This window comes from Anomalospiza imberbis, chromosome 14, assembly GCF_031753505.1.
Source record: "Anomalospiza imberbis isolate Cuckoo-Finch-1a 21T00152 chromosome 14, ASM3175350v1, whole genome shotgun sequence".
NCBI classification, from domain to species: domain Eukaryota; kingdom Metazoa; phylum Chordata; class Aves; order Passeriformes; family Viduidae; genus Anomalospiza; species Anomalospiza imberbis.
Genome location: NC_089694.1, coordinates 8,095,457 through 8,109,762, shown reverse-complemented (window position 1 = coordinate 8,109,762; position 14,306 = coordinate 8,095,457). Strand labels below are relative to the sequence as shown.

The window sequence follows — 14,306 nt, the reverse complement described above, 5'->3', positions numbered from 1 at the left end:
CTCTTCTGCTTTCTTTAATTAAAATACCAAATTTATCACCTATCTAAAATTCTTTTGTAAAGATATCATTAAAGTGCTGTAGCAATTTCCACACAGATGTGAAAAATGCCACTGGATCATTCTGTGGGAAGAGAGCACTCTAAATGCTAAATATTGTAGCTGTCTGATGCTTTGATTTGGGGCTTCAGGTTCTTTCCTTGTTAATTGTGAGGTGAGTCACTTTTCATTTTCATATTTCTTTCATAAACCTTGACAACTGGAAGATGCAATCCAGTTTAAACTTCCCATTCTGTTCAGAAGAGAAAAATCTCTCAGGATTTTCAAAGAAGAGAAGGTCAAATGTATGTTGGACAGATATTAAAGAAGTTGCCCTTGGGTTCAAACTAATTTCAGTCTGTTGTTAGAGAGGAAAAATTCCCAAAACCTGAATTGAGCTTTCTGGAAAATGGGCTCTTATGGAAACAGGCCAAAGGATTAAAGTTACTAAAATAATTTTTTCCCCCCTGACATTCATAGGAATAAAAATTATACTTTTTGAGGCTTTCTATCAAACCTTCTCAAAACAGTTTTCAGATGTTTCTTCTTCTGAGAACTTTGTAAATGCCACTTTCTAAATTTGTAATGCTTGCATTAATGTAATAACGGGCTGCTGTTTTACCAGTGCGTGCCACTGAGAAAAGTTTGCTTCACTGGGCAGGATGAGTGAATTTCATGTACATGGTGCACGTGTTGGAATGTGGTAAATGTGTCCTTTAAATGTCCTGAATTATGATATTATAATTTAGATTTTTCAACCTTGTGACAGCTTAAGGCTGTGCAGAATTAAGCACCACTCCTGGAAGGATTGTAGATAATTCTGGTACTTCCCTTTAAATGTCAAGGCAGGCACCTGCCAGGGGTTTTCCCAGAAGGCAGGAGAGCAGCCCTTGGGCATGGGAGGAGCCCAGCCTGGAGAGGGCAGTGTGCAAAAAGCAAGACTTTTTGGAAAAAGAGACAAAAGGAGAAGCAGATGTGTCTCACAAAGACACTTGTGAAGCACAGCACATCGGCAGATTCCAGCTGAACACTGGAGACTGTTTTCTCTTCTGACAAGTAGATTTTTGTAGCTCGTTGTAAGAGTTCAGTTGTGGTGCTTGATGATGGCAGAAGTTGTAGAAGTACTAGAAAACTTGTGCATTTAGGTATTTTCCAGATACTTCAGGCTCTGAAGTTGATAGGCTTGAGTAAAGTGTGGGGTTTTTATATATATGGGCTTTTCCTCAGCACTTTAGGGGATGTTGGGTTGTGACTAAACCACAGATTCATTCATCATGCTGCAATAAAGACAGAAAGAGAAAACTGCCAGGCCAGTTACCTGTTCTTTTGACCTTCTGCCCATCAGGTTGGAAGATATTTATTTTCCAGCTGCCCTCCGTGATGTTGAACCCTCCTTGTTTATGTAAAAACTTCCCCTGTGAGAGAGTGTGTGTGTACATATATATGTATGTATGTATATAAAGATACAGCTAATATGTTTTAAATGTTGTTGATGGATATGCAGCAGTATCCAGTTGGGCTGTTTACTGTCAGAGTGGTATTGTGAATATCAGACCAGAGTGTGAACTAGAGGAGCTCTTGTGCAGAGGCTTATTTTGGAGTGGCTCCTTGCTATGCTAGGACAAAATTAGTCAGGACTATTTAACCAAGTCAGCTTAGAGTTGTACATGAATAAGCTGTATTATAGAAATAGTATAACAAAATTAAGAGCCTGGGTTTTGGGACATCAAAGTTGCTAAGTGTTGCTGTAACAGACAGAGAAATGTTAAATATCTGTATATTCCTTAAATAGCATCACAGATGGAACTATAAAATAAGTGCAAGCTGAACATCCCTTGGGACTGCCAAAAATTTGTCTCCTTTTGAGATTGCTTAATTCTATTAAAATGAGGCCTGTCTTCCCTGGATTATGGTAATGAGCACGTCAGAAGTTCTACTGTTAAACATAAATAAAGTCTGGTCTGAATTATTCATGGTGTCAGAAGAATGAATCCATCACTCTCACTTAGGTGCGTTAAAGTAGCAGTTTTAGAGTGTTTTGTGAACTCTGCTCTGTCTGGAGATGTCTCTCTCAAATTATGGGCACCTTTAATAGCTGGAATTTTGAATAATTTTTCTTTTCAGTACAGAGGAATACCTTGCTAAAAGAGAGAAGTTGAATGACCTTACAAGGTAACAGGGAAACAAGTATACAGATCAGTCTAACAGAAAAGTAGGGTTTTTCAGCTGGAAAGTGATTAGCTTTGTTTTAGAACACAGCTCATCATGAGGTGCGAGATGTGATGTGAGATTTGGGTTGGAATAGTTTGTCTGAAATAGTGTCAGACAGTACTCTGGCTGTACTAGGAATGTTTGAGACTGTTTTGAAGCCACATCAGAAAGTGATGGGTCTTGGACTCAACACCATCCTTTCTCAGATAAATAATGCCTTTACAAGATGGTGATAGTGATGGTGGTAACGGGTACCAATTCGGCGGTTTTGTCTTTTGCTAAAGAGGTATTTTGGCTATGGCTTTTCTCTAAAATGCAGTTTGTAGTGCAGAGTGAGATAAAACTGTCCAGCGTTGAATGTCATGTTCATCTGTGTGCTGCTGGCTCTGCTCTTCCTTTGCACATCCTCTGCTCTTCCTTTGCACATCCTCTGCTCTTCCTTTGCACATCCTCTGCTCTTCCTTTGCACATCCTCTGCTCTCCCTGTCCTTGGAGTGTGTTAGAAACACAAGTTCCTCACCTCGGTGCAGAATGGGAGCACTTTGGGAAGGGGATGCAGTTTTTGTGGAAGCAGCAGAGCGATGTTTCAGAACAGAGGAGCATGAACAGGGTTGGAAGGGGTTGCCCTAGGGGTGGAACTGGGACAGCTGTAATTACTTGCACATCAAATCTGTTTCCTTCTGGTTTTGAAATTTCTGCACATCTTTGCTTCTGATTGCTAAATAGAGCAGAGTGGAAAGGAGCTTTCCTTTTAGAAAAAGAATATTGGAATGGATGAATATGTTTACAAGAGTGAGCGTGGGTTTATTTGGGGATTGGGCAAAAATGCACAGAAACACAACTCAGATTTAATTTTAGGTGTCATTTGTGGCTAAGTCCATGATGGGATACAGAAAGCCTGCAGCATGGAAAATAATACAATTTTTTTTAAAAAGGAGATTTCTGTCTTTATTAAGAAAACCCAAACAACCAAGGCAGATCTCTTAGAGTAAACTTGGGAACTTGCCCATATATTGGGCAGATTTTTAAAATCAAAAATTTAGTACATCACCAGTACTGCAGACACACCCGACTTCAGTTACTTTGTGCTGGTTTGTTATTTTTTTGTCCATCTTACACTTCCCTGAGATGGTAGAACTGGGAGTCCTTGTGCAAGCCACTCGCACAGAACCAGATGCATTTAAAGATTTCATTACTATTTTGAAACAGTTTCAAAAGAATATGAAATTAATAATTTTATACATGCAAATCAACATATATAATTTGTTTAGAATAAAAGCAGAAATTTAGTGTGTTTTGCCTTGTATCACGAACTTAATTTTCTGGGCTGGCACTTTTCTGCATTTCATAAATTTAAAGTTCAGCTCCTGGCTGGGGAAAAGCTGAAGAAAATCTGGTGTGCTGTAGCAATTTAACAATTCTTATGTGCAAAATAGATTTTTTTATTTTTCACTTCTAGCCTTAGATGATGCTGAACTGGCTGTCAAACAGCATTTCTCATATTGGAACTGGAAGCTTCTATTTTCAGTGCATGTTTTTCAGTACTTGAGACACTAATTGCATGGAATTATGTATTATCATCCCATTTTGCAAGAATAAGGAGGTTATGCAGCATCTAAAATAGAATTCAGAAGGTCACTCTAATGTGCTCTGTACTAATTTTTTCATGACTAGGGATTTTTTTTTTTGTAGTCTGGGACCATAGATATACTCTTCTAAAATGATCCAGAGGATCTTTTTGAAACAGCTTTGGAGTTAGGGTGAGGTGCCTTATATTCACTATGTGTTACTGACTGATGTTCTTTACTGGCCTATCTATAATTCTGTAATTAGGGTTAAACTAAAACTAACTAGATTCTGCCTTTATAATGACAAGTTTCTCAGATTCTAAGGGTATTTTCTCTCTTGGTTGATGTGTAATCCTGCACTGTTAAGTCACCATCAGTGATTCCATAGAGCTGACTCAGATTTTCTGTCCTTGATTCAATAAAAACCTTGTTCTAGAGCAAGTAAAATGCAACTTTTAAAGACAGATTCAATTTTTCTATGTATAGTTCATAAACATCCAACAAAGATTAAGCAATCTTGAATTATTTAAAATGAGATTTGTCTTTAAGATAATTTAATTATTACAATTTCTCTGTGCATCATAAAGTCACTATGTTATGGGGTTTTTGAGTCTTTTGTGCCTCTCTGATCATACTGTAGCATTCAAGCTGCCAAACCTAGAGCTTGCTCCGTTGTTGAATCTGCCTTCTATTTGTGTTCCCTGTGGTTGTTGCAGCCCTTTTCCTGCAGCCTGCATCTCTCCCATCTTACATTGGAGAGAGGTTTCCTCCTCAGGAATCCATTCTGCACTGACTCCTGGGGGCTGGGTACTGTCCTCTGTGATTTCTGATCTGATAAAACCCCCGATCATTTAAACATTCCAGCTCACAGAGAAAACTGCCCAAATGCAGGTGTACATCAACACAGGCACTGTTCATCTCCTTGCCTGATTCAGGGATGTTTCATCTTTCTTTTATTTTAAGCTTGGCTTTTGTAAATGGATGTAGTGACATGCATATTCTGTGCTGTATGTTGCTGTACAAATCCTTAATAAAACACTGCAATACAATAGAAAATTGGTTAGCGAGGGACAGAGTGTTCTCTGAGCAAGTTTGCTGATGGTACAGCCCAGCTGGACACAATCCTATGCAACCTGTTCTTGGTGGTGCTGCTTTAGCAGCGGAGTTGGATGAGATGGACTAGTTGATTTCCAGAGGCCCTTTCCAACCCCATCTGTTCTGTGGTTCTGTGACAGTGCTCAGGAATTCCCTTGAGGCTCCCTCAGCTGAACAGTGGTACTTGTTGGCACTTCCTCTGTGAATGTCTCTGCCTCTGCACTCAACTCAGCACCAAACTGCCATGCTGCTTTCAACACCTCTGTGCTCTCATTTGTCTCCAACAGCCACTGTGGAATGTTACAACCCCAGAATGAACGAGTGGAGCTACGTGGCAAAAATGAACGAGCCCCACTATGGTCACGCTGGAACCGTGTATGGGGGGTTAATGTATATTTCAGGTAAATGGTGCCTGTGAGATCATCTCTGTGAAACAATTCCTGTCTAACTTTTTCTGTTTCAGCAGCAGACAGTACAAATTAGTCTGTGGTTGCAGTAGGATTGCCATGGTATCAGTAGTAATGCAGTTTAATATGAAGCCAGTGAAACAGCACATACACTGCAGGCTCTGACAAAATTATTGTACATAATATTATGCTTAGTAATTGAATAGCTCTGAATTCCAAAGCAGGTACTCACTTTGCCAATCAGAATAAAGTTTTCTGTAGCCACATATAAAAATTTATTTAGCAATATAATTAAACATAATATTGTTATAATATATAATGATAGTGGTGTATAAGAGTATTAAATAATTATAACATGCATTATGATATAATGTAGCAATTAAACACTCCCTCCCTTATAAACTTGGGAATGTATTGGAAATTTTATTACTTTAAACACCATTTGCCTTCATTGAGGTAATGGAAAGGGCTAAGTTCTCATGTTAATCACAGCATATAAGTGACATCTGTATTTTCACTAGTTTCTTATTTGGAATATGCTCATCCTATGTGTCACTGAGGTTGTAGGTTCATTACTTTTTTTTTTTTTTTGCGAATAGGTTGTCTGAAAATCTACTGTTAGCTTTATTTTTAAAAAAGAGTCAATCTGTCAGTGATCATTACAAGGATCACAGGCCTATATTCTCCTGCTGAAATTTTAAAGGATGTCCTCTTAAGAGCTAAGCTGAAATTCAGGGCAGGAGGTGGGACAAGGTTGCTTAGCTGACAAGAACTGGTGGGGAGATGTGCTGGAGCAGCTTCATTTAGGGGCTCTTGTGCCAGCAGGCTAGGAGGAATTTGCTTTAGAATTTACTGTAAGGTACAGGTGCTTATTTTTCTGTGAGCAAGTCCATTGAGCTCCTAATTGCTGTGCTGCTGGCAGTTGTGTTTTGCCCATTTTGCTTGTTTTACTGCAGGTGACACATGCATATGCTATCTGCTGTGGTTTTTTCATGTAGATCCCACAGATTTTTCTTTTCCTTTTGTCCTGAAGCCTCTCCAAATGCTTTTGCAGAGAGCTATGGAGAAGGTAAATGTAGAAGGAAGCATAGGTAACTATTAACTGAAGAATATTTGAAATGTGTGTCCTCTCTATTCACTTGAAGTTGATGAAAAAAGATTTTTGATGAAAATTCTACTTTGTGATACTTAAAACACAGTGGCATAGTATCAAAATTTAAAAGGGAAATGGATTCTTGATGGTGAGAAACATAACTAGCAAACTGAATGAATACAAGCAAAGAAATAACTTTACAAAATAGAAGCATAGGTTACAGTTTTTTGCTTTTTTTAATCTGCCAGTATCAATTGTGTAATGAGATGCAGTGTGAGACATGGCTTCTGTCCATTTTCCCATTTAAAGGAACAAATGTCATGTGAAATGGAGTACTTCTGTGATAGTAATCTAAGCTAGAGTGAAGACGTTTTAAGGAAGATGGAATTCTTTCAGTAAAATGTATTTTTTGTTATTTAATGCTTATTAGGGTGGGCACTACTCTAACATGTGTCTTGTTTCTTTAGGGGGAATTACCCATGACACTTTCCAAAAGGAACTCATGTGTTTTGACCCTGACACAGACAAATGGACTCAGAAAGCTCCGATGACGACAGTCAGAGGTCTACATTGCATGTGTACTGTAGGAGACAAGCTGTATGTTATTGGTGGAAATCACTTTAGAGGAACAAGTGATTATGATGATGTTCTAAGCTGTGAATATTACTCACCAACTCTAGACCAGTGGACTCCAATTGCCGCCATGTTACGTGGGCAAAGTGATGTTGGGGTTGCTGTCTTTGAAAATAAAATCTATGTTGTTGGAGGATATTCTTGGAATAACCGGTGTATGGTGGAAATAGTTCAGAAGTATGATCCAGAAAAAGATGAGTGGCATAAAGTATTTGACCTTCCAGAATCCCTTGGTGGCATTCGAGCCTGCACTCTCACTGTTTTCCCTCCGGAGGACAATACAGGGTCACCGTCTCGAGAGTCTCCTCTTTCAGCACCTTAGAACCATCCCTTGGCTCACCATGTTGTAGTAACACCTCTGCACTGCATCATGGGGTCTGTCATTTTTCTTCAGTAGTTTCTGTTAGGCTTAGCCTACAGCATTTCATACAATTACTGGAAAAAAAAAAGACTGTGGCATTATTTGTGCTGTTTGTTTGGCCTAGAATGTCTCTCAAGTGGTTAACAAAAAAGATGTACTCGCCCGAGCCAAATGTTTAACAAATGAGAGGGTATTGTCTATAAAATGTATGAACTAGGTACGTTATTAATGTTGTGTGTTGGGTGTGAGGTACCTTATAGCTTACATTTGGGAGCCCAGTGAGTCAAATTTGTATTGAACATGTCACTGAATTTCATGTTGAAATCCTTTTTCCTTTCATTTTTGACTGCAGATCACAAGGGTAGGTAGACCACATCAATGTGAACTCTGAAGGTTGCCAAGGGGCCTGAGCTACCTCCCTCTTTACACAGAGTATTTTTGACATATCTGTTTACCCACCTGACTTTGTGGGTGCTTTCAGAGCATATGAAGTTTCTTAGGCAGAGGGAAGAAATAAAATAATTTTAAAATATTAGCACTGTACAGGAGCGGACTTTGTAGAGGCCGGGAGTTTTTTATAACATATATCGAGTGTTTTTCCTGAGTCAGTTCAATGATGCTTCAAACAAAACATCCTAAACGTATTTGTGGTTTTTAATTTGGTTATTTTTCAGGAATTGGCTTCCGCTTGCATGGGAGCACACACTATTAACAAATGGGAATTCAGTGCAGTTGTGTATTCTGTGCTGTGGCTGTACTGAATATGGGTAGTTAAGGGCTAGAAACAGTAACTTAAGCCACTGAATTTGACCAAATGGTTCCATCCGATCAAATTGAATCTACCTTTTCTCCTTTGCTGTTGAGATAACTTGCATAATGTGTCCTCTGTATAGTCTCAGTTAATAAGGTTATTTAGCACAAAGTGCAGCTTCAGTGAGAGCTGCTTTTGCTCAGTGAACCTGGACTACCACATTTTACCTTCTTTTGTTCAATAAAACTTTTAACTGCAGTTACCCAGTCTAAGCTACCTCATTAATGTATTTGGTTTTCTTCCTCTGCCTCACTGTCTCCAGGATACGCGTTACGTATATCCACGCGGGTAGATGAATCTGCTAGGAAACCAATGCAGGAGTGATCATGAATGGCTATTTTTGACCTACTTTTAAGAAACTATTTTGGTCTGATGTGTTCTTTTTATTGTTAGGGACTGATGAAAAACCAGTCTTAATGTTTTTTCCTTGGAGAACTGCTTATGTGTGCAGCCCTGCAAATTCACAGGAATCTCTACCTGCTCCAAAATACAGTGCCCTGCTGACAAACTGCAGCTCTGATTGTGCCATTGTGATTGTTCTGAACTTCCCATCATGTTACAAGTCATTTTGGTAATGAACAGCCACAGGGGCATCCTCTGGGGAAAACTGTTAAAACCAGCTTATTGTGTTACCTATTAATAATAACCAAGTAAAGCTTAATAGACTTTTGTTGGGATTTTGCTATTTGTGTTTTGTCCCTGCTTGATGCATCAAGCAGCAGGATTACTGTGGTGTCAGTTTTGGAAGTACTGATATTTATTCTTTGTGCAGTTTACTAGTAATGATCACTACCAAAATCTACATGTAAGCTTTAGGTTTCATAATTGTTTTGGTTGAAATCAAAATCAATTCTTCCTCTTTAAACAATTGAAGTCTCAATTCCATGTGGCTGTACAAGGTTGTTGCAGGTGGAATAGTGGCCCCAGTGGATACTCCTGGCCATTGAAGATAAATTGCTTCATCACCCTAAGAATACTCTTCTTATGCTGTGCAAAGCACTGGATAGAAAAATGTTGCTCTGTTGTTTAAGGATTTTTCAATCATTTAAGTGTCACATGCTACTATTTTTTTTTCCAGCTCAGAGACCAGATTTTAGACCCTGCTTGAGTTTAAAATCCCCTGAAATCCATATTCAGTGTCTCTTTTATTAATTAAACTGAAAAGTACTTGAAGGAGTTGCGATTCCTTTAGGATGATATAAATATATCATGCTCTTTGTATGCTGGGGATGAGGGACACAGTGTTTAAAAGTGGGTATCTCACTGGTATTCTCTGTTTGGAAAAAGCGTAACATGGGTTCTGATCATTCTGAGGTGGTTTAAAGCCAGGATGTCAGTTTTGTGTCTGAGCCTTGAATAGCCAGGAGCTGGTATATGGTCACAATATTGAGGGGATTTTTTTTGTGGTTTTTGTTTTGTTTATTTTAGTTTGACTCATTATTTGTTATACATAAAGTGGAAGAATTAATTTTGAACATTTTGTCATCAGTGGATTAAATGTAGCACTTCAATCAAATTAATCTTTGGGTGTTTTTTTTTTTCATTATTTTTTTTTTAAATTTCCCTCTGGATTAAACTGTTTCTAATTACATTAGTTAAAATTTACTCACTAGGATTGAAAAGCAAACATCAAAGACTTGCCCAAAACTGCAAACTGGATTCTTCTGTAATGCAGTATAAAATGACTTGATGCTCATTGCATCCATCTTAACCATGGAATAAGAGCCCCTTTCCATCTCTGAACCCACAGCTGTAGGTATACACATGGATACAGCAAATACCCATCTCCACTTCCAGTCAGGCTGCCTCTTCATAAATCTGAGATTCTCTCATGTTGCAGTTGTAGTACCTGAATCAGAAAAGCATCTGGATAAAAAGCAATTATAGCTATTTGACTTGACTGAAATTAAGGCTGCATGGTGTGCCAGCTGGAGAGCCACAGGAGCTGTCTGCCCTCTCCCAGTGCTGCAGACACACACTGCAAAATTCATTCAGACTTTGCTTTTTGGTGCCCAATTAGCAGCAAATGCCAGAAGTGCTCACTTCCATATACAGTTTGGCCAAAGGCCCATCTGAGATCCCTGCAAAACCCAGCACTCTGGCTCCAGATGCCCGAGATAACATTTCCCTTGTTCTGTGTTTTGAGACAGGACAAGAACAATAGGGAAGAACACCTGGGAAAAACCAGATTATGTAAAGTTTCTTTGCCCTTTTAACATCAGAGGGTTCATCATCTGCAGATGTCCATTTTTCTGTGATTCCCCTCCCCTTAGAAAGTTGTAAAGTCCAAGAACCTGGTCCAGGGAAAGCGATTCCTGCAAGAATCCAGCCAGTCTTGTGGCTTCTTGGGTTAATGGAGTTGTGCTGAAGGGATGAGCACTGGTGCAGCAGAATGTGGCTGACAGACTGGCTGTGGCTCTACAGGCCCCTTGGGTGGAAGAATCACTTTACCTGTTCCCAGGACAAAAGTGAATTGTTTTCTTATAAACAATGCTATTTTTAAATTGCCCATTCTGTTTCTGAGGGGTAGGATCTCTAAGGAGTAGCATTTTAGCAACAGTCACAAGCTCAAACCCGTGATCTGGTCCTTTAGTGGAATAATGGCAATCACGGATTAGAGCAGTTTGCATGCAGATAAATAAAGTTCTACCTAAAGGCTTACAGTCTTAATCTGATGGGCTGGTTGGACATCAAAAAATAATTTGATAACACAGTTACAAGTGCAGTACAAATATCTGGAGAAGTTTCTAACCAAAGAGTTGAGGATGATCTGATCAGAAAAGATCATAGCACTTTTCTTTGCAAAGTTCATTTTGCCTAGCAGAATTGTTGTTCCTTCTTAATTTGCCCTCCAGCTGATGATTACCTCACCTTCACACTGCTGTCTGACTCTGCTGGTCACTGTTTTTTCAATCCTTGGTTTTGTAGCTGACATGTCTGTTACTTCCTCTGCTCCCGATCAGAACAGATAAAGCTGAGGCTTTTTTAGTGGCACTTATATCAAGAGAGAAAATAGCCCACTGTTGATAAATGTATTTGTAATTCAGCTTGTGCATTCTTGGAAATATAAAAGCAGTTTTAAGCTAGTGAAAGGTATGTGCATGTTGCAGGAGAAATGTGTGTCCCGTTTCCTCCTGGCTTGCGCCTTACGTGCTGTGTGGAGGGTTGTGTGCAGTGGTGACCCAGAGGTCTGCAGGGAGAGTCACCTCTCATGTGGCACTTTATGCTTTCCATGCTTTGTGAAAGTGTTCTTTATTGCACACCGTATGTAGCTTATCAGGTATTTTTTCTTTTGTATTTTAAATGTGAATAATGATTCTTTGTGTGCAAATGTAGTCAGGAAAAAAAAAGTCTTAAAGGGCAAAGTTATACTTTGCTTAATTGATAAAGTTGTAGTCCCGTGAGTATTGCAGGACCCGTTCAGCTGTGAAAAGGTGATTGCAGTTTGAGAGCAAGCTAGGAAATCTGGATGGCTTTCCTGCCTGTCACCAGGTCACATGTTCTTGTTGCCAGTCTTTCACAGGTCATGAAGCGAAATTCTTTTCTTGGTCAGTAGGCTCCGTGTTTTCATGTCCAGCTCTGTTGGACCTGCTGATCACCCACTCTGGGGAGAACGTGGTGGGATGTGTTTTCAGAACCTGAAACAACGTGGCTTGTTTTTTCCAGGAATTCCACCATCAGTGACACAGGAATCCTCCCGAGTTCTTTAATGACCTGGTAATTTGTACAGAGATGCAGCCCAGGGAACCTGGGAGTGGTGCTACAGCAGGAGCCAGAAGTGGCTGACGTTCCTGAGGGGATGGTCTCCTACTAGATGTATTACTTTGGCTCGAGTGCTGTTTGTTCCCCATCCGTGGGAGTATTTATTGCTGCTGTTTGAGTTTTTAACTTTTTTTTTTTCATGAAATGAGTAATGCCTCTGTGAGTCTGCAGTGGGAGCAAAAGGTTCAGGTGGCCCTTTCTTTCAGAGCTTCATGCTGTCAGGCTGTCCGCAGGGTTATTAAACCCTTTCTATTTGGACTTTTGTTTCCTAAGTATTTGAGAGAAATCATTTTGCAATGTGAAAAGATCTCGGATGAAAACGTGTTTGGGACTGGAACAAAACTGCATATTATTTTAGATTTTTTTTGGTCATGGTTTAGAGGTTAGTTTGGACTTTCAGCTCTCACAGACTGAATGAGGAGTGATATTTTTTTTTTTAAATTTTTTTTTAATAACTTATCTTGGCTTAAGTGAGTCAAAGCTCAGTAATTTGTACCTGCTTGCACTCTTGGCTGGCCTGTTGCTGTATTCTCCCTCAGACCACAGCATTCTGTGCTGTCTGGCATCTGTTTCCTTGTGTAAGAGCACCTCCTGTCTTCCCTGCTGGCTGTTGATGGAATTCCAAAATCAATCTGAGCTTGGGTTCTTACATCTGAAGTACCTGTGGAGCTAAAGACCATGTGGAGCTGTGGATGGAGGGAGGGAAGGTCAGGGTTGGGTCACACTTTCCAGCTCTCAGTAGAGAGCAAGTTTGTTTATTCTCCTTTGTCTGCACAACACTGCAGGAAAAAGAACTGTAGGAACATTTCAGATTTTAAACATTGTTTCACAGAACAGTATTCATTAATAAAGGAAAAATTAGTCTGTTTTAACCTGTGTTCCTCATAACCAGGATTGTTCCAAAATACTTGGCTTCTGTTGAATTAACAACTTTGCCTTTACCTCCCTTGTTCAAAGTTACTGTAAAAAAAAATTGCTTGGTTTCTTTTCCATTTGTTTTTAATTGCTTGTAACCTTTTCTTAGAAATGTGGAAATAATTTTCCTTACATGTTTTATGCACCGAAATAAACACACCACTGATCACCTGAGTCCCCTCCCCATGTTTTTTACTCAGTGCCTGCCAGTGTATCTTTCCATATTTTTACCCAAATGTTTGACAGCTGTCAATAAATACCATCACAGAGTCATAAAGTTCCTGCTGATGGGTGCTGCATTGTTAAGTGGGGTAAAGACGGGTCATCTCTTTTCTTAATCGCTTCTGGAAAAAAAATTGCTTTGAAGACCAGGCCTGCTGTATTTAATATATTTAAATGCAGATTGTTTTGGCCTGTGCTTGTTAACTTTAGTTTTGAATATTTGTCTCTTTCAGATATGAAATTGCAGTATTTGCAGTGCCTGTGATACAGTGAACTGTTTATAGAGTGTGTTCCCTGCCCGTACGTGGGTGAGGCACTGGGTGCTGAGGTTTCCTTGGGCCCTGCCTGCGAGGTTCCCTTCCTACCCAGAAAGACTCATTGGGAGTGATGTTCCTCCATCTTCAGGGGAACAACCTTGTGTGACTGAAGAACCTCTACCAGGGTCAGGAGCAGTGAACTTGGAAGGAAAATCAAAGCAGCTTCCTAATTGCTGTTAAAGAACAGCCCAAGTTTCCAGAAAGGGGAGCGAGAGCTGCTGTCCCTTAGGCATGTTTTGTCAGGACCTGAGGATATTAGCAATGAAAGGATTGTTGCTGTAAATAAAGACAATAAAATGAATCCCTACATCTCTCTCCAAAACAGAGAGAGACTGCTTCTGTTGATATACCACGCTATTAATATTTGACTTTGTGTGTATATGGGATGTCTCAAGTGCTCATATCATATAAGTGATGCCCTAGTTCCCATTAGTCACAGTGTTTTCTATCTAGTCAATTCTGAATAATGTTTTAAAATTACATAGAATATTAGAGGATACACTTTTCTGGTTTTATTTTCTAAGCCTTTTTAAGAGATTTTATGTATCTAGTTATTTCAGCATGACTGCATTTAGTCAAACCCAGGAAACATGAAATGTCAGGTTTTGGGTCATCATTCAGGTCTTTTTGGAGTTTCTGCTTCTTCTTTTTACTTTACGGAGTTTTAAGGAGGGGATGGCAAGAAGAAACAATGAAAAGGAAACATCAGTTGCAAGTGAATAATAGTGTCTGCTGTCAGCAGCTCTGCCATTTGGGACAATTTTATGATTTACAGTACTGTCAAATTTATATTGTGTAATAACCCAGGAGGTTTCCATATGGCCTGCAGTGACACAGTGCTGGGAAAGGAAAAACCAAACATCTTTGCATTATTC

At 39.4% G+C, this 14,306-nt stretch overlaps 1 protein-coding gene across 8 annotated transcripts in view; it reads left to right on the top strand.

The window, feature by feature from the left end:
• The window catches only part of KLHL13 (kelch like family member 13), an 80,368-nt gene extending 67,302 nt beyond the window's left edge, over positions 1 to 13,066 (top strand). For 7 of the 8 annotated variants that reach the window (XM_068204790.1, XM_068204789.1, XM_068204788.1 and 4 more), the window contains 2 exons: positions 5,198 to 5,311; positions 6,878 to 13,066. In XM_068204790.1, the coding sequence (XP_068060891.1) occupies positions 5,198 to 5,311; positions 6,878 to 7,365 (602 nt within the window). In that variant the 3' untranslated portion in view covers positions 7,366 to 13,066. Of the gene's footprint in view, positions 1 to 5,197; positions 5,312 to 6,273; positions 6,387 to 6,877 lie in introns of all 8 variants that reach the window. The other variant, XM_068204791.1, reaches the window with a different exon arrangement.
• Positions 13,067 to 14,306: the final 1,240 nt, after the last annotated feature.